Source organism: Chiloscyllium plagiosum, chromosome 3, assembly GCF_004010195.1.
Source record: "Chiloscyllium plagiosum isolate BGI_BamShark_2017 chromosome 3, ASM401019v2, whole genome shotgun sequence".
Classification (NCBI taxonomy): Eukaryota; Metazoa; Chordata; class Chondrichthyes; order Orectolobiformes; family Hemiscylliidae; genus Chiloscyllium; species Chiloscyllium plagiosum.
The window spans coordinates 31,035,994-31,061,403 of NC_057712.1; the positions used below are offsets into that span (position 1 = coordinate 31,035,994).

The window sequence follows — 25,410 nt, forward strand, 5'->3', positions numbered from 1 at the left end:
TACAGCAGGATATAGAGAGGCTGCAGAGCTGGGCAGAAAGGTGGCAAATGGGATTCAATGTAGCTAAGTGTGAGGTGATTCACTTTGGGAAGAATAACAAAAAGATGGGGTACTGGGCTAATGGTCGGATACTTGGTAGTGTGGATGAGCAGAGGGATCTTGGTGTCCATGTACACAGATCTCTGAAAGTTGCCACCCAGGTAAATAGTGCGGTGAGGAAGGCATATGGCGTACTGGCTTTTATTGGTAGAGGAATTGAGTTCCAGAGTCCTGAGCTCGTGTTGCAGTTGTATAAGACTCTGGTGCGGCCGCATCTGGAATATTGTGTGCAGTTTTGGTCGCCATACTATAGGAAGGATGTGGAGGCACTGGAACGGGTGCAGAGGAGGTTTACCAGGATGTTGCCTGGTATGGAAGGAAGATCGTATGAGGAAAGACTGAGACACTTGGGGCTGTTTTCATTAGAGAAAAGAAGGTTTAGGGGTGACTTGATTGAGGTGTACAAGATGATTAGGGGGTTAGATAGGGTTGACAGTGTGAACCTTTTCCCGCGTATGGAGTCAGCTATTACGAGGGGGCATAGCTTTAAATTAAGGGGGGGTAGATATAGGACTGAAGTTAGGGGTAGGTTCTTCACTCAGCGAGTCGTAAGTTCATGGAATGCCCTGCCAGTAGCAGTGGTGGACTCTCCCTCTTTATGGGCATTTAAGCGGGCATTGGATAGGTATATGGAGGATAGTGGGTTAGTATAGGTTAGGTGGGCTTGGATCGGCGCAACATCGAGGGCCAAAGGGCCTGGACTGCGCTGTATTCTTCTATGTTCTATGTTCTTGTACAATGAAGACACAAAATTTGTTTGATGTCTCTGCCATTTCCTAATCCCCACAATATTTTGTTCCACCTCCAGCAAATGGCCGAATTCAATTAGGAGCTATAATAGCAGGTTATCTTCTGGTAATGGAACATCGAACAGAGAACAGTACAGCACAGGGACAGGCCCTTCAACCCACCTTGTCTATGATCTGGATGGTGGGTTGGGGGGAGTGGTGGTGGTCAGTCATGTGTTTGTTAAAGTAAGTCATATGAAACAATAGACATTTTACCCAAAAACACAAATGGGTTTGATTTTAAACATGTTTAACCACCATACTTACTTTCTAAAGATTAAGCATCAAACATCAATTCCATTTTTCTCAGGTTTTGGTGGATTAATTTTAGTTTGCAGAAAATGACAGAATGCTTTGGGGAAATGTACTTCTGAAGTATTAAGCTCTGCATACATTATCTTTTAACTTTACAAATGCATTTATCATTAACACATAATCTGTATGATTTCTGAATTCGAGTGCGGTTGATATTTGCATATGTCATGGTTGATTTTCATCACTTTGGACAGTCTTGACATGCATTCAATGCCAAGTCCTTTTTCATTTGTGTATTCATCAAGCTAATCTCAAATGTAAAAAAATCTCCTGCTCCAAATGACATTTTGACCCAGAATAAGCTTCTGGGGTTTAGCTTTTACTTCATTGAGGGCATAAGTGGACAGGAACATTTCCCAGAGTTTTATTTATTGTCTGATTTAAAGAAATGTTATGAAAGCATTGTCGAGCCAGGATTGCCATAAACACTTTGTAATTTTCCCCCTTCTTCAGCTTTGTCTCTCTTCCTTTAAAGGCAGTAGCTCATGATATTGCATGACATCCTGATAATAAAGTACATTTTTTGCACTCCATCAATATGACCGTACAAAATCACCATTGGAATCAGATAGAAGGCCAAACTTTTGCATTTTTTGTACTCCCGTGGTACTGTTGTGCACAAGATATTTTTGTTTCCACATTTCATGTAATTAGCAGGACAGGAAATTGAACGTGAGATTTTTCTGGTCTTCACAGGAAGTATTATATTTGTCAACTGAGCAATCACTGACCAAACATTCATATCATTGTGAATTGGGAAAATCAACAGAGATTAATTGATTGATGATCAGTGGTTTATTTCAAACGAGCTGAAGTATTACAGCAAAGCTTGACAAAATACCTTGGTTGTGCGAACTTGTAATGAGTTTGCTGAAACATTTTATTTCGAAGTATTTGGTCATATTAGTGTAAAACAATTGAAAGATCAATCTCTGGGTTGCTGGAACAGAAGCATGAAGAGAGGTAGTAATGGGAAGCAATGATTCCCTCCCTTTTATTACTGATATGAACCTAAATGTTCATTGACATCAGGAATTAATGAATACTTTAAACCTTCAACAAGATACCAGTTAGTTACTGGTGGAGGGATAAACACAGCTGTGGTGCCAGAAACCAAGAGGAAATACTGGATGACCAACTCCACTTTGTGTCTATGCAAGTGGAGACTTACTTTAGTAGCTTGCTGTAAGAAATGCAACCAATTATATTTTAGAAAGGTCCGTTGAAGTATTCTGTACAAGAAAAAAAAACAAAATAAACAGAGATTCTATTTCTGTCATCTTTTAAAAGATCAGATTACTTCACAAACATGAGTTTCTTGGTAAATTCAATGGACTAGTAATCCAAAGGACCAGGCTAAAGCTCTGGAAACATGCTTTCAGATTCCACCATCACTGCCGTTGGAGTTTATACTTGATGAATAAATCTGGAATATTAAATCAGTGTTAGTAATCATGCCTTGGAACCCATCTGTTCCAAGTCAGGAATTATGTCATCCTTATCTGGTTTGACCTACTTTTGACTCTAAATCTACAATAAAGTGGTTGACTCTGAACTGTTCTTTGATGTGACCAAGCAAGCCAATCAGTTCTAGGATATTTGTTGATGTCATATGCTGTCCTTGCCAATGCCATGAAAGAATTCAAACAAAATGTATTGTGACTAATGATACTTTGGCAAGTTCGCAAAGAGAGTGAAGTGACAGACATTAATTGAACCTGAGGCTACTGGTGCTGGTGTCTGGCATCCAGTCTTGCAAGTGACAGACCTCGACAATGGCAACCTTACAATGCTACCTCCATCATAGAGGCATAATGCATTGCGTAGAGAGTGGTACATACCCCAGTGATGTGCAGCAGATAATAATGTTTTTGTGGCACTGGAGTCAGGTTGTCTTGACCCACCCCCACGGTAATCTCCATAGCCACCTCTGTCCAAGCTGACTTCATCAGTCGGGTGGCCTCTGATTGGTATCCTTTGGGAAAAACACTTTCTTGGACAACTTTGCGGGAGGCATCACTGAGCTGCAGTATTTTGTTTTGCTCGGTATTGACAAATCTAGGGCTGGGTATGGGTGATTTTCAGAGGTTAAATGATGCCCCAGGCCCCAGAGAGTAAAGTGTCAACTGGATGACTTCTAAATATAGCGCACAGATACTGGGACCTGAGAGATCACGTGGGGGCTGAACTCTCTGCTGGTAAGATTTAACTTTTTGCCAGTGTGTTAATGAGCACTGAGCTGAGGAGAACGTAATGCCATGAGAGAACCTGGCCTGAATAGAATCATAGAACCCCTACAATGTGGAAGTAGACCATTCAGCCCATCAAATCCACACTGACCCTTCAAAGAACATCTTACCCAGAACCTCCTCACCCCCCATTCCTGCATTTCCAATGGCTAATCCATCCAGTCTGTATATTTTTGGACTATGAGAGGAACCCGGATCACCCAGAGTAAACCCACGCAGAAATGGTGAGAACGTGGAAGTTCCATGCAGACTGTCACCCAAGGGTAGAATCGAACTCCATTCCCTGGCATTGTGAGGCAGCAGTGCTAACCACTGAGTCACTGTGCCACCCAGAAGTATTACCTGATTGTAGGCCTGAAATCACACTTGGTCTCAAAAAAAGCAGAAGAAGGTGTGGAGACGTTTCATGAGGTATATATAGGAAGAGAGGATTGAAGGGCTCTCTTATGAAAAGGCTGAGGTGTGACATAATACTTTGAAACAATGAAAGAATTGTTGGTGTGGGTAGAGAGCATGGTTCTTCTTTTAGGGAAGAGCTTAACAAGAGACCATCAATATAAAACAGTAACAAAGAAATATTCAGAAGAAACTTCTTTACCCATAGAGTGGTGAGAAAGTGGAATTTGCTGCCACGGGGTCCAATTGAAGCAAATATTGTAGATGCATTTGTAGGCAAGCTAGATGAGCATCTGAGGGAGAAAAGAACAGATAGTTGCAACAGTAAGTTAGATGACAAAAGGTCAAAGGAGGCTTCTTAGAACTGAGTGTGAACACAGTAGTGGACTTTGATTGGATTAGATTCCCTACAGTGTGGAAACAGGCCCTTCAGCCCAACCAGTCTACACCGACCCTCCAAAGAGTAACCCATCAGACCCATTTCCCTCTGACTAATGCACCTAACACAATGGGCAAATTACCATGATCAATTCACCTGACCTGCACATCTTTGGATTGTGGGAGGAAACCGGAGCGCCCGGAGGAAACCCACGCAGACACAGGGAGAATGTGCAAACTCCACACAGACAGTCGTCCAAGGCTGGAATCAAACCTGGGACCCTGGTGCTGTGAGGCAGCAGTGCTGACCATTGAGTCACCGTGGGCTGGCTGGACTGATTTGTCTTGTTCCTGTGCCATCTACCCCATTTGATCTTATATTTTTGTATCTTATAAGAAATGATGCATTGCAAAAGGAAGTGTCACCTCTACGCTCCATTTGTGTGTTATTGCAAATTGTGTGCCCAAATCCCAGAATGGGGCTGGACCTTATGGTTTGACTCTAAAGTGAGTATCAGAAACTAAGCCAGGTTTGAATTTAGATTTGTGAAGAAGTATAGTAAAGTTGCAGAAACAAGACTATGGGTGAGTTAACACAGTTCATTGCCAACCTGAATTGCTGTTATAAATCTTCACTATGTAACGATCCATTAAATTTATTTCCTATTCTTATGTAACCGTTGCTTTCCAGAAAGCTGTTAACAGCAGTTTACTAAATACTGAAGTAATTTGTGCACAAGTAATTTAAATCTGACCTGCAAATGATTGCTTCCACAATGGCCGACATAAATATGCCTGCATCTATATTGTAGTTAATCGATTGCCAGTAACCTAAGAAGTGTTAGAAAATCCCACGCTGATGTGTGGTCGCATTACAGAGTCCGTGACAGATGTCCTTCCATTTTACTCACTTTTGTGAAGTTCAAAAATAATAAACTGCTGTTTCATTTGGACTGCTTCAGTGATACCTGAAGAAATGCATTTTTACATGTAATTTATATAATTGATCAACACAATTTCTATTTGAATTCAGAATTTTGATGGACATTTGGATCTGTGCAGGTGCTATGTACGGAGAGGAGAGATTTATTTTACCACATTCAATTGAAATAATTTTAAAGTGGTTTCTTGCTTTAATTACAGTAGCCACCAAGGCTTTTACTTTATCTCTTTAAACTGTGTTACATCTTGAAGCAGATGTCAGAGTTCAAATGAGTACAATTAAGTTTTGTTCACACTGCTTTTCACATATTGCTTAACCTTAAAGAATGTTTGTTTTTTTGTATGATGAATATAGGCATCTATATATAATAGAGGTCCACATCAGCTCAGAGGTTCAACCACTATAGAACAACATGGAGGACCTTCAATATAAGTTCAAATCTCCACTGTATTTGCTTTATTACCCCCTTAAGGTTTAGTTGTGGAAGGAATTCATTGACCTCTGATTCCAATTCCAATATGTGGTTTGGATTTCTGGATTGCATTCCCTGCTACAGTGTAACTTATTTATTGTTTGATTTTCAATCTAGCCCTTAACCTGTATTTTAAAACACTTCTCAGACATACTATGAACATAGTGTTGTCATGTCTATTCCCAAAACATTTAACATTAATTCTGCATTGATGATATTTATTATTATCACCTTTCTTTTGATTGATTGTGTGATACAACACCGTTATATTCAGTTCTCAGAATCATCCTTATTCTGCATATTTTCCACATTGAATCATCAAGATCATTTCTTTTTAATTTCTGAATCTTACATTTGTAGCGAATTTGAAGCTAAAGCTTTCTTTACTAAGAATTTGGATGGTCTTAATCCTCAGAGCATGAAATAAAATCCCATCTGCATTTGCATTAATTGTTATACTGATCATCTTATTCAGAGGAGCTTATTTGCTGTAGGAAATGCTCATTTAGATTATGTTGTGGAGAGGAAAACAGTTTTAAATCTGCACATACCCATTTGTATAAGGATTGTATAATTTCAGTTCTGAGTTGGGTAAAAAGTGGATATCTCTATACCGTTTTATCGTCAAAAATTGGAGGCCATTCTGGAAAATAGTAGTCTGTATCTCAGGGTGCCTGAAAGATGTCCAATCCAATACTCAGTCAGGTTATTTAGAGTCATAGCATCATAGAGATGCACAGCACGGAAACAGACCCTTCCGTCCAACTCGTTCATCCTAATCAGATAACCTAAGTTAATCTAGTCCCATTTGCCAGCATTTGGCCCATATCCCTCTAAACCTTTCCTATTCATTTACCCATCCAGATGCCTTTTAAATGTTGTTATTGTACCACTTCCTCTGGCAGCTCGTTCCATATACGCACCACCCTTTGGGTGAAAACGTTGCCTGTTAGCTCCCTTTTATATCTCTCCGCTCTCACCCTAAACCTATTCCCACTAGTTCTGGACTCGCCCAACCCAGGGAAAACACGTTGTCTATTTACCCTATCCATGCCACTCATGATTTTATAAACTTCTATAAGGTCACCCCTCAGCCTCCGATGCTCCAGGGAAAACAGCCCAAGCCTATTCAGCCTCTCCATATAGCTTAAACCAGGTAGCAGGTACTTTCCTTTATCCATGAGGTAACGAATGACTACGCTAGGCCTTTTGCTTCTCTGCTTGACTCATTTCCAAACTGCGCTACTGTAAAGCAAGAGCTGTGCCTGCTCCACCAGATTCATAAGCAGCCCAGCAATGACTTCAACCAAAATATACAGTTTAAAAAAAGGGAAACTTTATTATGAGGCCATAAAGAGCACAAATACTCTTGATCTTACACTTGACCACATTTTATCTACTTCCTGACTGTCGAGGATTTGCCTTTCAGATGTGAATGAGGCAAGAGAGACTTTAAAAATGGAGAGTGGACAAGCTGCCTTTGAATGTACTAAACACAAATAATGAAAAGAGTCTTAAGTTCAGGCCAGCAGTTCAGTCAGGGTGCGTTCTATCTATGTAACACTGTCAGTAAATAATTTCTCAGCCTGGCTGTGTATAGTGTATGGCATTTACTTTGCACAGTGTGTGCAAAAATGTAAACAATGAACTGGTATTTGAGCAAAATCATTTTTGAATTATAAATCTAAAGTGATTATATTATCCAAATAAAAAGTTATTCTAAAAGGAAGGGCTCTTCATACCTGGAATTATCCCCCTGGTGACTTTCTGTTCTGAGCCAAATCCATTGAGAGAATTTTCCTCTAAATCCTACTAGAACGAAAAGCTTGGGTTCATAGGAACCTTTATGACTCTACGTGATGGAATTTCTTACAGCATTAAAAAAAATTCAAATCTGATCATCGTTGCCGAAGAATGTCTTTCTGTCAAGGACCTATCAGTGCCAGTGGACAATTTGCAACACCGTATCACGACAATGCCTGAGGCTTCTTTTGTCTTGCAACTGTTCCACTCCTGGAACAGCCATTTTTCTAAGTGAAACCAGCTAAGATCAACATGTTTGTCAGTTGCAACCTAAAAAGAAAGTGTCATTTTTTTTTCCCAAATGCCAATGCAAACTTTTAATAAGATAATTATACTTTACAACATTAGAAGCTCTGGCATCAAAGCTTTAAATCCTATCAACTTGTGTAACATGATAAAGTCTTGTAGTCTTTGCATTCTGTTTTTTTTATTCTATACCTACATTTGGCCTAAATAACAAAAAGAAAGCTTTCACAAATAGTACAGTTTAGCATGACATAAATGATTTATTCAGAAAAATGTCATTCAATGATATGGGCCAATCAGCTGTCCTATGAAGGGAGTTGAGCAATGCCATGTTTACGGCACATGTTTGTTTCGATCTAATGCAATGCATAGTATTTGTGGCACAGATCAAAACTGACTAAGATCGTATTATCAGGACAGGAAGAAATTCTGACTGAAGGCAGAAAGTTTCTGTAGTGTTGCTGGAATTCAGTTCTGACCTCCATGCTTGGCCTAGTCTGGAAATGAATCTTTGCAAAGAAGCAAACTCCAGTTATTGAGCTGGTTCAACTGATTTCATTTGGGGCAGAGAGAATGTGACCACACAATCTGCCCATTGCAAACTCATAAGACAAAGTGAGCTCAAATTGCTGTTCTGGCTCACTGTTCTTGTTGCTCCAAGCTGGACAGTCTTTCCTGAGGATCTCAGATGAGAATAGAGTTGTGTTCAGCTCCAATGTTTAGTATGATCTAATCATGGGTCCTCAACACTTAGTCTCTAGCTCTGAGTCAAACCCAACATCTCACCTGTGTTGTTCTGGCTTGTCCACCTATTGACAGGCTTGTTAAATGAGGCTTGTGGTTTAAAATAGCTCATTCTGCAACAGTAGATGAGTCTATAACTTCCTTCGCTATTCACCTGTTCTGAGATTGAAAATGGGATCAGCATCTTTAAGGACAGGAGATGTTCTGATGTTATGCTGAATCATTTTAACATTAGCACAGTAAGGAAACAAAGTTGAATGTGTTTTTTTTTATTTCATTGCTTCCTGAACAGCACAATCAGTGTGATTTGGATTAAATGGTTAAATGTAATGCTGTGAACTGATTGTCAATCTTACAGACATTTCACACTTTAGGACAATAGTAATGGGCATATTACTTTCTGAGCAATCTGGAAGAAATGCGCATGAATTGTTGCCTGACCCTTTGTGATCTCACACTAGTTATTATGGGATTCAATGAGTTTTAATGATGTAACATTAGTGTTGGATATTTTTGAGTAATTCAAAGAAAAAAGGAATTTTAGTTTGAGTTAATATTTCAAATGAAATTGAAAGAATTTGATTTTATTAGATCATCTGTAATGAAAGTATGACCTGATGATGTAGACTGTCATTTTCTCTGTGTTACAGTAAGTCAAGGTGGAGTTGCTCTGGTACCAGCTGACATGTGTCCTGATCCAGGAGTACCAGAAAATGGCAAAAGAACAGGGTCTGATTATAGGTAAGCACAATTTTGTTCCTTGCACAGAGGAGGTGCTGGAGAAAGAAAAATGTCTTTAGTAAGAGTATTTGTGCACAGTATTTGCCTTCATTTGTCATGTGCTGCATGCTGATTAAGTTTGTCAATATATTGAAGGGAACTGACAACAAATTGTGCTGTTAGACATGTGATGGCTCTAAGCTGCAAGAATGGAAAGTTGAAGAGGCTAGAATTTATACAGCAATGACTAGCTAACTGTTATTTACTGAAATGTCACAATAGCTTATGATGCTAGCTTGTGACGCTTTAGTTACAAACCAATTCTTGTGTTAATACACATACAGGGTCTTCGATACTGTCACTTCAGCACACATCATCACTAAATATATATCAACGCTTATTTTGCCTTTACCTTCTGCTCATTCTAAATCCCAACTTATGTTAGGAAATTGAGTTAAACCACTCATGAATGTTTTTATTCAAAGGAATGAAAGAATGAGTCTGATGGAAAGATTATTTCTAAATGGCAGGAGTAAAAATTTAGCAGTCTGTTGAATGGCAAAACTCTCACTGTGATTGAATTCAAGTGTTTGAATTCAGAGAAGCATTGATATTCTGCTAAGTACATGATAACCAGAAACATAGACACAGAGGTCTTTTTACAAATTGGAAGCACCACCAGCATGAGTTTGAAGTTCAGAGTTCATGTCCTTATTTAGGACTTGATGGATATAGTGTGTGTGCAATAATAAGCCAAACGCATTGATTATCAATCTCTAAATACTTTTGAGGTAACAGCACAAGATCTTTCTATTCAGCCAAAACAATGTGGCAGCTGCAAGTCAAAAATACAACTACTTTAACAGACTCCTTATAAAGGATCCTGCTATGAACAAATGTCAGAAAGATTACCACATGCATTGTAGCTACTATATTGCTGGAACCATATTTGTTTCCTGGTGGTCTCTGTTGTGGAGAGATGTCAAAGAGGAGTCTAGTGCCCTTTGTCCAGCCACATAAGTCAATCTTCATTCAGAACTCTTTAAATCGCAGCGTGGGAGAGGTCCTTGGAAACGGTTTCCATGGGACACTGTGTCTCTCAGCCAAGTACAGCATTTTTATATACATTCCACATTACAGTAATTGCATGCAACATTGATGTCATTGTTAGCCACATCCCCCAATCTATACGTCCAATCCTATATCAATTACGATCAATGATAGACAACTACAAGGGCAGCCCTACGTCCTCCCATTATTTCATGATGTTTAATAGACACCTTTATTGGTGGTCATTGGGGATCTGGTAATGTATTTTATTCAATAACATTCCAATACTAATGGGTATACTTTTTCTCAGACACTTGCCAATTACATCACACGAATCACCAATAAACTGGACATTTGCTTATCACTAATTTTTATCACGATTATCACCAGCATTTTCAAATTCTGTTATGCAATATATATCCCCTACTAATCTTATTACAGGAGATATAAAAAGATGTTAACTTCCATCAATTATTATAAAATATCAGTTCCAATACAAAGTCAGTTCTATGTGAAGTTACGCAGTTTCATTTAATGTTATGATTCTTTGACAAAGCTAACACATTGGGAAGCGGCTTCTCTCTCTTGACGTTGAGAGATCAAATGAACAGAATCTCTCTACCTTGTAGATGCAACCACAACTCCTTGTAATTGCATGCTATAAGTTGGCTTAAAACAGAAATTTGATACTTAGATGAGCCTTACTATCTCTATTCTAAATAGTTGTTGGACTGTTTCTGTGCTGTATGGCTTTATGTAAAATCTATTTTCTTTACTTAATAAGACAATATCTATTTAAATTCCACTGATCAGGGAGCAACTCAATCATTTTCACAGCTTTACCAAGTCATTCAAGAAAATAGTTTGGATTCAACATGATCTTATCCTTTTTGATAATTTGTGTTTGTATTTATCGAGTCTGCATGCTAAGCTGTAAAGCAGCAATTGTTTATTTTCCTGAAGTCACACTGACCATGTTTTGCAATTTCTTTATACCCCCATCACATGAACTGTCTCCTGATGTTCTGTTTGAGGCTATCTGTTTACACCATTTGTCGCTTCATCTCCCATGCTAATGAAGTGGGCCTCTCTTTACTGTCAAAGGTTGACTGCCCATAGAGATTCAACTAAATCCTTTCATGCTAGTTTGTAGGTTTCATTTCTAATTTACAGTTACCTAAAAAAATTTAAGAATACTGTGGGATCAGACTTTTCTTTCTCCCTTTTACTAAATAACAAACTTGGGATGGTGATTGTTACTCAGGTTCTGGATTACTGGTGCTGGAAGAGCACAGCAGTTCAGGCAGCATCCAAGGAGCTGCTCCTTGGATGCTGCCTGAACTGCTGTGCTCTTCCAGCACCACTGATCCAGAATCTGGTTTCCAGCATCTGCAGTCATTGTTTTTACCTCATTATTACTCAGGTGCCTGTTATCTAGGTTTTTCAAAGGATGCTCTTTATCAAGAAATGCTTGTGTGATTGGAGCTCCCTATCGACAGAAATCTAATGAAAATCCCTGATGTCTCATATAGTAAAACTAAAGCTACCACTGTTATTGCACAAAGGTATATATGTGTTAATTGTTTGTACAATTTACAACTACCTGAAAATGTTTTAACTAGGTGGGTCAAGTTTGTCCTTCTACTCAGTACTAAATAGGAACATTTACATTAGTTTGCTAAGAAGAAGCCTTTCACTTGAGCTTCCCTTATCAGGGATGCCTTACTGTCAACACACCCCTGTCTTCTTTCACCGAGACCTTTCATTATCTTATCTGGTGACTCGGTACAGAGGCCATAAGTCAGGCTGTGAAAGTCTGCTGTTTGCAACTGCCAATCCCTTTTTGGCCCTATTATATCAACTAAAACGCTCTGGGCGGCTATTTTAAGTCAATTTTAGTCAAGGGCAGCTGCAACAGTCTCTATTCAGGATCTATGATTAGAGCTTCGAAATCTGACAGGTCCTGTAATATTGTGTGACACCTCATTAAGCTTTGGGGCTTTTGAATGCACAGTTGCGTTTGAAATTGCTTAAGACATTCTGAATTAGAAAAAAATGTTTAGCTCAATTTTCTTTTTTGAACATGCAAAGTCTTGATTTCTTATTCCACGTAATGGTGCTAAATTGTATTCTAAATGAGGTCAGAAGCATTTTCTGATCAATACTTATCAAAAATGATTCATAATGTCAAAGCACTTAATTACAGAACCAAATGATAACTGGATCACTAGGTTTATAACAAGCTTTACATTTCGACTGAAGACTGAAAGAAAGTGATACAGAGCCAAATGACCCTGCATAAATTCCCTAAAAGACTTAACAATGGAACTTTGAAACCTATAATTCAATCAAGTCCGAGGCAACAAAACCAACAGTCAAGCAGTAATTATAAAGAATTGGTATTAAAAATTCTATTACAATGAAGTTCATTCAGAACAAATTTGACTCCTGAACACTTTTAAGATAGCAACTTTGGAACACCAGTGCCAAAGTTCTAGATTCTTGATTTTATGACTGATGTGGACTATTTGGTCTTAAACAGATACATGACCAATCAGATCATCAAATGCATCCCCTAGCATATCTAAGTTACTAACTGTTTCAAGTTTAAAATTGTGGGTGTAGAAGGTAGAAGCTGATCTTCTCCAATCTCTGACCCCACCCAATTATTTAATGAATGAGGATTTGGAAAGTTTCACTGAATCGTGTTTGCAGGATTATAAAAGAGCTGACTTAAGCTGCAGAGCTCATTGGAAATAATGGTCTCGTGGATCAAACATCACAACATGAATCCCCTTAGCTTAGAGTTTGGCATTAACATGACATTGACAGTGTCAGCATTGGACATCAATGCTGCACTGAGGCTGATCGCATCTTTGGAAATCCATACATAATGCAAGAAAATCCAGAACTTCTCATGAATAATTTTACTATCACCAAGAATGCTGCTTCAAGATTAATCCTAGTGCAATCCCCAGAAAGTTAGTGATTGATAAAAACTGCCACTTTTATACTAGAAATGTTATGCCCAATAGGTGTAACTAGCTTTTAACTGAGTGTTAACTATATGATTACTGCTTAAGAAAAACCGAACTGATGTTGATATTTACATTATTTCTAATTAATATCTGTACAATGTCAAATTTCTCCATTCAGGCACTTTCTACATTTCTTTAAAATAACTTTGTTCATTATCATAGTTTTGCTCTTAGTACAGTCATAACATTCATTTTACTATTTAAAACTAAAATACGTGCAAAATGCAGGTATGCTTTTAACCAGTGAGTTTGCTATTAGTGCATAATTAATTATAATTGGTTGTACACCCTACTCATTGATGTAATTGCTGTGGCACTGTTGTGACATCTCCAGCCCTTGGTGCCAGATGAGAAATACTCTTGGATGAGGAAGATTTTTTAAAAAGATTTATTTATTTATTTAAAATCAACTTCCATGAAAGAAGTTGTCAGTCAAACAATCTTTCTAAATGAAAAATAGCAACAAAAAATTGAAAATACACTAAAATGGTGCGCTGATTATTAAATTAAAGTCTTTATGCTCACAAAGAATTATGGAAGTGGCATGCTATAGGGGGAAGATCTTATGCTCGAAACGTCAACTGTCCTGCTCCTCGGATGCTCTCCGAGTGGCTGTGCTTTTCCAGCACCACTCTTTTTGATGCTGTAGGAGGAGACCATTCAGCCCATTATAATAACACTAGCTTTCCAAATGAGCATCATGTCTTGTGCCATTCTCCTCCCTTTTCCCTATAACCTTGTACACTGTTTCTTTCGAAATAACCATCAATACTCTCTTGAATGCATTAATTGAATGTACTTCCACAACATTTCCAGGCAATGCATTCCAGACTCAAATCACATGAAAATTGAAAAATATTCACTTATTTTACAAACTGCTTGAAGTTTGTGCCTCCTTCTTCTTGGCTATTTTGGAAGTGGGAACAGTTATTTCCAACTAATCTATCCAGCTCCACAAGTCATGATTCCTCTGTGGAGGCCAACCAGATTCCAGACTAGTGTGGGTGATCCAGCTGCTCAGTAAGGGAAGAAGTGGTTTAGAAGATCAAGAGTGACAGAGGGTTCATTAGTGAAGTGAGTAGAAGATACTTTTACAGACTTTGAGGTGACACTGGGTGGTATATTGCCTCCCAGATGTTTTCCCTGAGAAAAAGTGAGATGGGTCATTATATCTTATTACTTTTCAGTAGTAAAAAGGAAATTAAAGACTGTATCAAACTAATATTCTTTCAGAGTTCAGCATGTACATGAAAAAGATCAATTTTCATCATAGAGAACTGGGGGCAAGTTGTAGCCTTAGTAAATGTGGTTTGTTGCCCTACAGCATTTGTGTAAATACCTAGGGCTTTGAAGGGGAAACATTGTGACTGTGCAGTGCCACAAGAGTACTGAAGAAGTACCTTTGCACTAAAGAGTGGCAAATGAGATGTCAATGTGAGGATGTGAAATGTGGGTTTTATATGCATACTTTTTAAATGACATTTGGGCTGGGTTTGGATCTGGTATTTGAGATAACTGATATAACAGTAATAACTGATGTGTTTGTGTGTCTGAAATTCATGGTTAACTTGTAAGTATTTGTGTAATTATGGCAAATTCATTTTTAAAAAAATGTTTATATGCCTGGCAGTGGAGTGAATAGAATTGAGCACAAATGGCCTTTGATTTATGTTAGATTGTTTGTATCCCATCTTGGTAAATAATAATGCCTCAAAGGTTTTCTGGAAAGTTCTGGTATCTGAGTATATTTTAGATAAGCCTATTGGAAATGCCGATAACTCAGACACATTTAGCTTCGTTTTTAACTTTGGTGTTTTTAGTCCAGTGAAAATTTTGGAACAGGATGCCGTTGAAGCATTGTTCCTGAGAAGAGCAAGATATAGTGAGTGAACTCCTTAGAATCATGATTTGGAGATGCAGGTGTTGGACTGGGGTGTACAAAGTTAAAAATCATACAACACCAGGTTATAGTCCAGCAGGTTTAATTGGAAGCACACTAGCTTCAGAGCGCCGCTCCTTCCTGATCACAACCACCTGATGAAGGAGTGTCGCTCCGAAAGCTAGTGTGCTTCCAATTAAACCTGTTGGACTATAACCTGGTGTTGTGTGATTTTTAACTCCTTAGAATCAGGAATTAATGTTGGTTCCAGACTGGGTGAAGAACTGGTAATGGTTGGTTAAACTGAATTCAGAGAAGCTCCAATGTTTGAGAGCCCCGTGAAGAAGCTATTGCAGACCCAATTTTAACATTTGAAGTCCAAGTGACTTAAACCTAAAGAAGTGTCAGATAGAGGAATACTGCTCTGAATATTATATGAGTGGTGTTGTGATTTTAAGAACTGTGCAGTGATGTTTTGGGCACTGCACAAAATCTGTTTTGTTTCTCTTTGAGAAAAGAAAGATCATTGGGATTATACTTTTGCTGCTTGTTGTAAACCTTTGAAATTGTATTATTTGTAGAAGGTTTGGATTTTTCTATTTTATCTTTAGTCTTTTTGTAATAAGTTTCTATTTTATTGTTGAAGCAAAATTTGCAACCTTGTATGGTTATGTACTAGTAAGCAACCATTTCATTAAAATCAAACAAATAAAGTTGTAATCTATCAAGCTGAGTTTTTGTTTGGATCTGACTTATCCATTAACAATATCAGGTGAGATTATAACAATATGCAAAAACAGGTATAGCACAAATAAGGTACTCGTAGGCTGATTAATCTAACTCTTAAAGGAAAAATTACATGAGAAATCTAAATATGTAATCAAAAAATAATACTTATATACCATTGTTATTTCATTGGTGACAACATAAAATGTTGGAAATGCAATTTAGGAAGTATATGTGAAAATAAAACAACAATAATGATTCAGGTTGAAGATAAGTAACCTAGGTGGATTAAGAACTAGTTTGATCAAAGGAAAACATATTTCGCTACACACTCACCAAGCTAACCAAGATATCTGAGCCCCTACCTGAGCTCTACAATCTCTCCTTTTACTGATCTTGAGTAAATATTGAGGCATTGTGATTGATCTTGTCAGAGACATTGTTGTGGCAGAAGTAAACAGGCATTTTTTGGGGGAGAAACATAGGAATAGAGGACACAGATAAACACTTAGAGGTTATCCAAAACCTTTCATCCCCATCGGACGATTACAGCCGAATCAATATCTAGTTACAAAGAATGAATATTCTTTTATTTTCAAAATAATCAGGCAATAGGAAACATAATCTTAAGACATGTTTTCGGTGGACATAGAGATTAGCACAAAATAATCAAGATGCCTTATTTGCCTCTCATTGTCTCAGCTATTTATTTCAACATTCTGACATTTGTAAATTCCTTGTGATTATATCAATGCAAAAATAAAAGTCTTATTACTAAATTATGCTAATATTCCATTCTCACTTGTTTTGAAGGTAAGAGTAATGTGTATATTATCATATGATGTGGAGGTGCCGGTGTTGGAGTGGAGTGGACAAAGTTAAAAATCGCACAATACCAGGTTATAGTCCAACAGGTGTATTTGAAAGTACAAGCTTTCGGAGCACTGCCCCTTTGTCAGGTAACTAGTGGGGCAGGATCATAGGCCGCAGAATTTATAGTAAAAGATCTAAGGGTCATACAACTGATGTGATGTATTGAACAAACGTAGATTGCTGTGAAGTCTTTAATCACTTAGAATGGGTTGCAGGTTTTGATTGATATGTAAATCCCCAAACTTCCTCAAGTCACTGTCCTGCGATAATTTAAGGTTTTGTCAGTATAAAAAAAGATGATATCTCAGCTCAGACAATGCAGCTCAAGACCTTGGTTCACATGTTGTCTTTATTAAGTGGGATGATGATTTAACAGGAAATAATATTTCAGATTGAAATCATTGTATGAGATGCACACATAGCTTTGACAGATTCAAATAGCCTCCCCTTGTTGCTAAAATTATAATTAACAATATTACGAGCATAATTCAAGGATGAAGGCAGACCCAGCAGATCAATTACCCAATTTTTACAAAATGTATTCAAAATCAACAGAACACAAATCTTGCAGTGAAAACATTTTAATAAACTTGTTTTCAAAAATTAAACTTTGACAGGACAAGGAATTAGCAATCATTATAGATTATTTATAATTATTATTCATTTTCTATTTATCACGTTAATTGCACCAATCAATCGAATTAGGTTGTCACAAAAGGTAATAGGCAAAGGAAAGATGATGAGCCTCCTCTCTGGTTTAGTATTGTAACTGGAGCTATTGATGATTTTGCTTTTTTTCTTGATCTTATATGCCTGCAATCTGTGAGGTACTACTTAGTATTGTCATTAGCTCAAGGATTTTGTCAGTTTGTTTAGTGAGCCATTTTAAATTGTCAAACCATTTTTTTGTCATTAACTCGGGCTAGAACATTAATTCAAACTCTTACATTTAGTTAACTCCTCCAAATTCTAAATCCCATTAAAGAGTTTTATGACTATTTAAATTATTTCTCTAAGAAGTAAATAAAATCTCTTCACTCAGGTTAATGTTTTGTATGCAGTCCTTTGTTATGTGCACAGGTGATTTTGAACTCTTAGCCTTGATCTTCAATAAAGGACAATCATCATTGTATTGGTTAGGGAATCACAGGCACAAGTTAGAGGCGCTGGTTGATTTGTGGGGCAAAGTCAGTTCAGGTTGGAGAGGCACTTGCAATGGGTTAGTCAGGTTTGGCCATGAGATTGTGTGGGGGTTTTGAAGTGCGGAGGGTGTGGGGCTTCAGTGAGTTCAGTGTGAGCAATGGGGTCCATCGTGTTATTAACCAGGAGTTGGATTTTTCCATTGAATATTCCCTGAGTAAATGTCCAGGTTTAGTACATTGGAACCATTTGAATTCTTTGACTTCAGCTCAAAGTGCGAGATGGGAGATTGCCCAATCACAAGTGGAAACTTTCTGGGTAATTCCCTCGTTCAGTATCACTGAAGCCCCTGACAAAAACCCACTGCTGCCTGATTAGGGACCCAAGGCTAATGAAGTGTTAACAATCCTTTTCAAGGCAGTTGGAATGCAATAGATACTTTAATTGTACAAAGTCATTGCCAGACCCCATCTGAAGTACATCATTCAGTTTTTGGCAATGCATCTCAGCAAAGGTATCTTTCCTACAAAAGGACTGCTATGCAACCTTAAAAGAGCCATAAAAGGTTGAATAAACTTGCTGTATTTCCTTGAGTTGGGAAGGCTGCATAGTGGTGCAAATGACAAAAGAATTTGTCAGCGGAGCTTTGGATAGAGTATTACCTTGGGTTGTGATGATGTTTGTAGAGGTTGGGGAATGGTATCCAGAAAAAGGTAGCATAGGTTTCAAAATGAAGCAATGAATTAAGATATGAACAAATACTTTTTCATGCAGAGGTTACTGGAAATCTGGAACACTGCTCAGGCGTTATACAGGCTTTGAATCAAATGAAATGTTTGGGGCTAGGATTGGTACATTTTTGTTACGCAAGGGTCTTGTGGAATATGGAGGAAATGATATTATGGTCTAGATCAGTCATGATTTTGTAGAATTCTGGAATAGACTCGAGGAACATATTCCTGTTCCCTTTGGTTTTGAGGGTTTGACTGAGAATTGTGAGCAGAAACAATAGCAATAGAGCAATAATGTTGCAAGCTGTATGTGGCAGTGATAGACCTTGGACTTGGCCATCATACTTTGACCAGTGATTTAGTTTCCAGATCATTAAGTTGTTTCCAGTTCTTTTGTGTGGGATGTGGAGGGCACAGCCTTTTGGATACTCTTGTAACATATATATGAGCCATACTGAGTGTGCGATACCTGTATTGTGTCTTAGGTTATCTTTACTAACTCACTCACCAGGTCACTATATTCATTAATTCTGGGTTCCTGTTTATTTATTCATAAACCTTTACGAACTCATTGTTTACGAATATACGGTTTCAGTCATTCATTCATAGAAACGCATATTTTACTATTACAATATAGACTAAAATTAAAACATCCCTATCAACCCTTTTACCTTAAACCCTTATCTGACCTATTTTTACATCAAAAGCTACCTCTGATGAGGTTTCAATATTGTAAACAATATCACCCCCCCATCAAGTCTCCACAAAACGTGATAATATTAATCATCACTTGACAACCAAATCTTGGACTTGAATAGATTACAGAACAACAAACAGTTTCCCTAATTGGTATGTACTTGTTGAATACCTTTTACCTGTTATCCCTATAAGTAACTAACTGTCAAAACAGTGCTTATGTGATGATTTGGAGATGCCGGTGTTGGACTGGGTTGTCCAAAGTTAAAAATCACACAACACCAGGTTATCGTCCACAACCACAACCACTTAATGAAGGAGCAGCGCTACAAAAGGTAGTGCTTCCAATTAAACCTGTTGGGCTATAACTGGTGCTGTGTGATTTTTAAATTTGTGCTTATTTGAAATTGTATGAATGAATGAATGAAACTCACACCGGCAAACAGTAAACAAATCTCACAACTGAGCTCAGTAATCAGTTTAATATCCTTTATTATTTTATTAAGTAAAGGTACAATGTCTAACTTATTTAGAGCAGATTGACCTAGTATTTTTTTGACTAACATTTGCTAACTTAAAAGACAAAATGGCTAACACCTCTTAATTATGCAAGCAGATTGAAAAGACCCTTTTAATCCCATCAGAAGTAGCAGCCAGCACTTAGCACATGTTTTAACCCATCTCCTGTCTCCTAGGACAGAAGCCTTTGTGTGGGAAAGATTAAACAATGTAGCATCATAGTAATGGAATTTTAATATATGTAAGAACTGTGTTATAAAAGGCTATTATAAGAACTGTATTTCGGGATTCCATAGCTGCCTCGAACCTGTGCTATTGTGGTTGCCTAATAAAGAGGCTATTTTCACCACTCACTGATTTCGTTCATTATTTGAACAATCCCACATGAGGTAAGAGTGAAGAGCTGTTGGAGAATAGCTGTACCCTGGCTTCAAAAGAAGAAGAAATGAAGAGAACTTGTGCAGTCCTTAAGGGAGGTGCAGAGCCTATTAAAGACAATAATCTCGCCAACTGTGACTTTGTAGTACTAAGATATGATGCCTTTTGTCATCATCATTTCTGTTACCTTTTCTCTGTAGTTTAACAGATTAGATCCTCTGGCACTAACAAGGCAACCACGATAGAAAACATTTTTATTTTCTCCGATGAGGGCAGATCACAACCAGGCAAAATTTGAGCTCAGCTGTTAGGGGTGGTGTTAGAAATCACTTCTTTACAAAAAGGATCATGGAAAATTGGAAATAATGCCCCAAAATGGTGTGGAGGCGAATTAATTTAAGATTGATAGGTTTGTGTGTTTTTCCAAAGTTGTTGTGAAACAACGAATTTGATACACAGAGTTTGATGCAGATCACCAAGGATAAAATTGAATGAGGCACGTTTGAGAGACTGAGTACCCTCTGTAACCATCCCTGTTTTCTACAATGTTCTGAACCACACTGAATTTTTCTTCATGATGAATCAACTTTCTTAATAGGTTTTTAGCAAGATTTTTTCTAAAATATTTATGATAAATCAAGATTGAATGTGGATAACGGAAAATTAAAATAATTGTCTCTATCAGTCTTTGTGTAAAGGGGGAACAAAACAATGTGGATTCATGCAGGTCAGAAAGCATTGCAAATACATGTCAGAAAAGTGAGATGCTTTTTTTTTGACCTTTTGAGTCGGTCCTGAAGCTACTGTTGCAGTGTTATTTGGGCCAGTAAAGATTTCTGTTAAATGACATTAAATCCATTCATGGTTGATAGATGATCTGTTATTAACTTTTCCACTTTCCACTCCGTAATTCACAAGTGACCATCTCTATTATATATCACAATGATAGTTGACTAAAATATCAGCTTCATTATCACAAATACAGTTTCAGTTACATCACACTGGAAACTTTTGCTATAAATTCTGTAACCTATGATCTTATACTCCACAACTACCTGATGAAGGAGCAGCACTCCAAAAGCTAGTGCTTCCAAATAAACCTGTTGGACCATAATCTGGTCTTGTATGATTTTTAATTTTGTACACCCCTGTCCAATACTGGCACCTCCACATCATTAATACAGTTTGTGACACCATCTCTATGGTGTTTTTGTGTCTTTGAGTGTGAAACTTAACAGTTGATATCGATAGTAGTTCAAAGTGGCAGATTTTTACTTGTGATACAACATATGTAAGAATTAGAAGTAGGAGCAGACCATTTGACACTTCAAACCTGCTTTACTATTCAATAACTTTACAGCTGATCTGACTATGGACTCAACTTCATTTTTTTGTCTGCCCCCTGACACATTTTGACTCCCTTATTATTCCAGAATATATCTACTTCTGCCTTAAGTGTATTCTGTAATTTTGCCTCCACTGTTTTCTGGGGAAGAGAATTCCACCAACTAACTTTTGACATGATTCTTCTTTCAACTTCACATAATATCTTTAACTTCCTTAGTTAGCCACAGATGATAAGCTTTCTCTAGAGTCTTTCTTTCTCATGTCAATGATGCTTTGGCTTTAAGAGATGTATTTGACTTTGTTTCTTTTCAGAGAGAGATTGAACAAGAGATGCCAAGCAGTCTGTGGTAATATAAAAAGATTGTGCGGACTCTGGGTTTTTTTTAAGTTGGCACAATAGGAACAGTTTGGATGGGTATGGCCAGCTGTTTCAGATTAGGATTCCTAGTTTTTTTTTAACTTTTAGACTCAGCAAAAGCTGCAGTTACCTTGAAGAAGCAGAAGGTTTTTTTTATCCTCCTCTCGGTTACAGCTACAAGCTGGGGTTTCCCTTCCCACTGTAGGCATTGCACGTGAAAAAATCTGTTTTCTGAATTTGCTTTTTTGCCAAGAGATGTGTTTATAGGATTTACTATATTGGAACAGTCACTATTTAGCAGTAAAATAATCTATTATTCTTTTAAGTTTTCCAGTAGAGTTAAGTTACTCCAAGTTCTTTTTTTTTATATTTTAGAAATTTTGTTTGAATAAATTGTGTATTGCTTAACATTAAGTTGTTTGACCAATTAAATTGCATCTGGGACACAGCACCGACCATTTACCTTTGAAATAAGAAAAAAGTTAGGGTCTAGGCTACCTTCTTAATATATTTGAGGGGGTCTGGTCTGGTCCATAACATCACTGAAATGAATTTTTACTGTGTATTATGACATATCTCTTCATATGTCTGCCAATGCATGTTTACTGATCTGCCCCTTAACATTACTTGCCAGCTCTTTATCTTCCTACTCTTATAATTACCCTTTTATATCATTAATATTTTAATGTTATAAAGCTACCAAGGTGCCCCTTTACAATGAGGTCATTAATTAACAATGTCTTGTGTGTGACCAGATCTCGAGTAGCCTGCCACATGGTTGTGCAAACATGCTTCTCAAAGAAGTGTCCTGAAAGCACCTTATGAACATGTTTACTTCCTTGTTCTCTCTTTTCAGTTTATAACATCTTCCTTACTTAATCCCTCATCCTGTGATTTAGTTTCAAATGTCCCCATTGGCCAAGTTGTATCACTCACCAGTACACTGGTTCCAGTGCAAAAGAAGATTGTGTCAGTGGTACAGCTCCCGCTCTCCCCACTGATGTTGTCAGTGCCTCAGGAGTTGAGATTCTTCCCTTGACTCAAAACTTTTAGCCTTGCATTTAAATCTCTAATATTATTTACACTATCTGATTTACTTTTGCATTAGGTAATAATCTAGATTACCATTTCTTGAGGTTTCACTTTTTTATTTAGCCCTCAGCTGCTCCTAATCCCTGAGCAAAACTTCTCTTCTTATCATACTTATTGTTTGGTACCTACTGAGTGCACAGCCGCCAGATCTTTCCCCCTTCCCTTTCCATCCCAAAGCAGGATGACATAAATCCTGTTGCCAGGCAGGAAGTTCAATCATTTTGGACCATCATTCTCAGCTGAAGAACACTATGTCAATCTCTCTGACTATACTGTCCATTATTACCATGATATTCCCATTAACTCCTCAACTTGAATGACCTTTGATATCATGGTTCCTTAGTCAGTTTGCTCATCCATTCTGTAGCGCCTCCTTCCAACCACACAGGCTGCAAAGACCTTAAATCTGTAGGAGACATGAAAAAGCTGGGGCTCCTACACTTCTGCCTTCTCAATCCCTGTACTTTCTATACTTGCAGTTATACTCCCCTATTCTTGGCAACGGACCAAGTCAAATGGCTCCATCCTGAGAGGTGTGCTCATTCCCTGGAACCGAGTGTTCAGGTAGCTTTGCTGCTTCCTGTTGCATCATAGTCTCCATCCTAATGACCCTGAGCTGATGTTCCTCAATACACTTAGTGTAGACATGATTGTCTTGGATTACACTGGTGTCCAAATGTCCATGTCCTATCAAACATCACCTGCCCTGGCATTTTTATAATATTTTGTTCCATGCTTCAGAAATATTTTGCAACTATGACCCCATTTTCAAGGATTGATAATTTCCATTATATCTGTGATTTGGCAGGAGGAGGCAGAGCTGACAGGTAGGGCAAAGCTTTTCACCTTCAGGGATTTATTAAAAACCTACCTTGCATTCTTTTTTTTTTGAATCCCTGCCTCTATCTGCACTTTAAGCCCCACTTCTGGTTTGGCTGATTTACTAAAACAAGATGTGGTCACAATATAGTCTATATCCTTTTGTCGAGTAACAGTATTGTCAGTATTTAGGGCCTATGTGGCATTCGCTCCAAAAGAGACTGAAGGCTGAAATGATTGGCTGGAAAATTAAAAATTCCTCACAACAGAATTGGGACTGATTTGGGACTGATATTGCATGTGGTAACACATTTTTGTTGGAAATAATAAGTCCTTCTAAATACGAGAGGCCTATTTTGTCTTCTTTACCCATTCATAGGATGTGGTCATCACTGGCGAGGCCAAAACTTATTCCCATCCCTAGTTGCCTTTGAGAAGGTGGTAGTGAGCTGACTTTCTTGAACTGCTGCAGTCCATGTGCTGGAGGGACATCCACAATTCCATTTGAGAGGGAATTCCAGGACGTTCATTAATCAACATTGAAAGAATGATGATATATCTTCAAATCAGAATGTTGAGTGGCTTGGAGGTGATCTTGAAGGTGGTGGTATTCCCAGGTATTTACTACCCTCGTCCCTCTAGATGAAGGTGATCAGTTAGGTTTGGAAGTTGCTGTCAAAAATGGCTGAATTTCTGCATGCATCCTGTAAATGGTCCAGACTGCTTGTGCTGAGCAATGGTGGTGGAGGGAATGGATCTTCGTGAATATCTTTGTTGTGTTGTTCAAGTTAAATATACCTTCCTTATTTGAAACATATTGGGTAATGCTTAAAAAGATGACTTTAGTCAGATTGTTACAGGAAACATTTTATAAAGTGTAATCCTGCCCAACAACTTCCTTCGTGGAGAATACCTTCTTTAGAAGATATCAGTGTCTGCAGATATCTTAACAGTGCTGAAACAGAGGAGCAAAAATAATTTTTGCTCAATGTTATGATAAAAGTCTTTGGAATTTTAAGTAACACATTCTCTTAACGTTCTCTATATAATGAAAATAGCCCATGTATTAGCCTGTCTTTGTAATTAAAAACAATCATTCCCTGTCAACATTATGATGTAATGGATCATGGATTACTTTTCACAGAGGAACACAGCTATAGAATTTACAATTCACTCAGTTTTTTTTAATTTTTGAGAGTGAATACAGTGCTGAACATGAGAAATTGCTAGCTTCATGAGAATTGCAGCAACTGATAAATGCCACTGATGGCTCATGGGTGCCACTGATTCTCCTCGACTCCTTGATTACTTTGGATAACCTCCTCAATGTCACTCCTCATACTTTCTCACCCTTACAGGTTCTGGGTGCCTACCAGATCTCATTCAACAATTTACTCCCAAACCTAAATATTATTGGTGCTTGCTACATATTTACTCAGCACTAGCCCCCCAGAACAATCACAGTAACATTGGATTGGGTCACATAGACTACCTGTAGTCTTTTTTTATGTCTCCACTATGTCCTTATAAGCCAAATTGCTCTATCTCCATTGGAATGAGATTTTGTTTGTCACTTCAGACCTGAGCCCATTTATTATACTTTTATTTTAG

The 25,410-nt window shown here is 37.8% G+C and overlaps 1 protein-coding gene across 1 annotated transcript in view; it reads left to right on the plus strand.

Annotated features, from left to right (window-relative positions):
• LOC122548600 (CUB and sushi domain-containing protein 1-like) overlaps positions 1-25,410 on the plus strand; it is a 2,366,391-nt gene that overhangs the window by 1,577,782 nt on the left and 763,199 nt on the right. Inside the window, exon 8 of the mRNA XM_043687435.1 lies at positions 9,084-9,174. Within this exon, the coding sequence (XP_043543370.1) occupies positions 9,084-9,174 (91 nt within the window). The remainder of the gene's footprint in view (positions 1-9,083; positions 9,175-25,410) is intronic.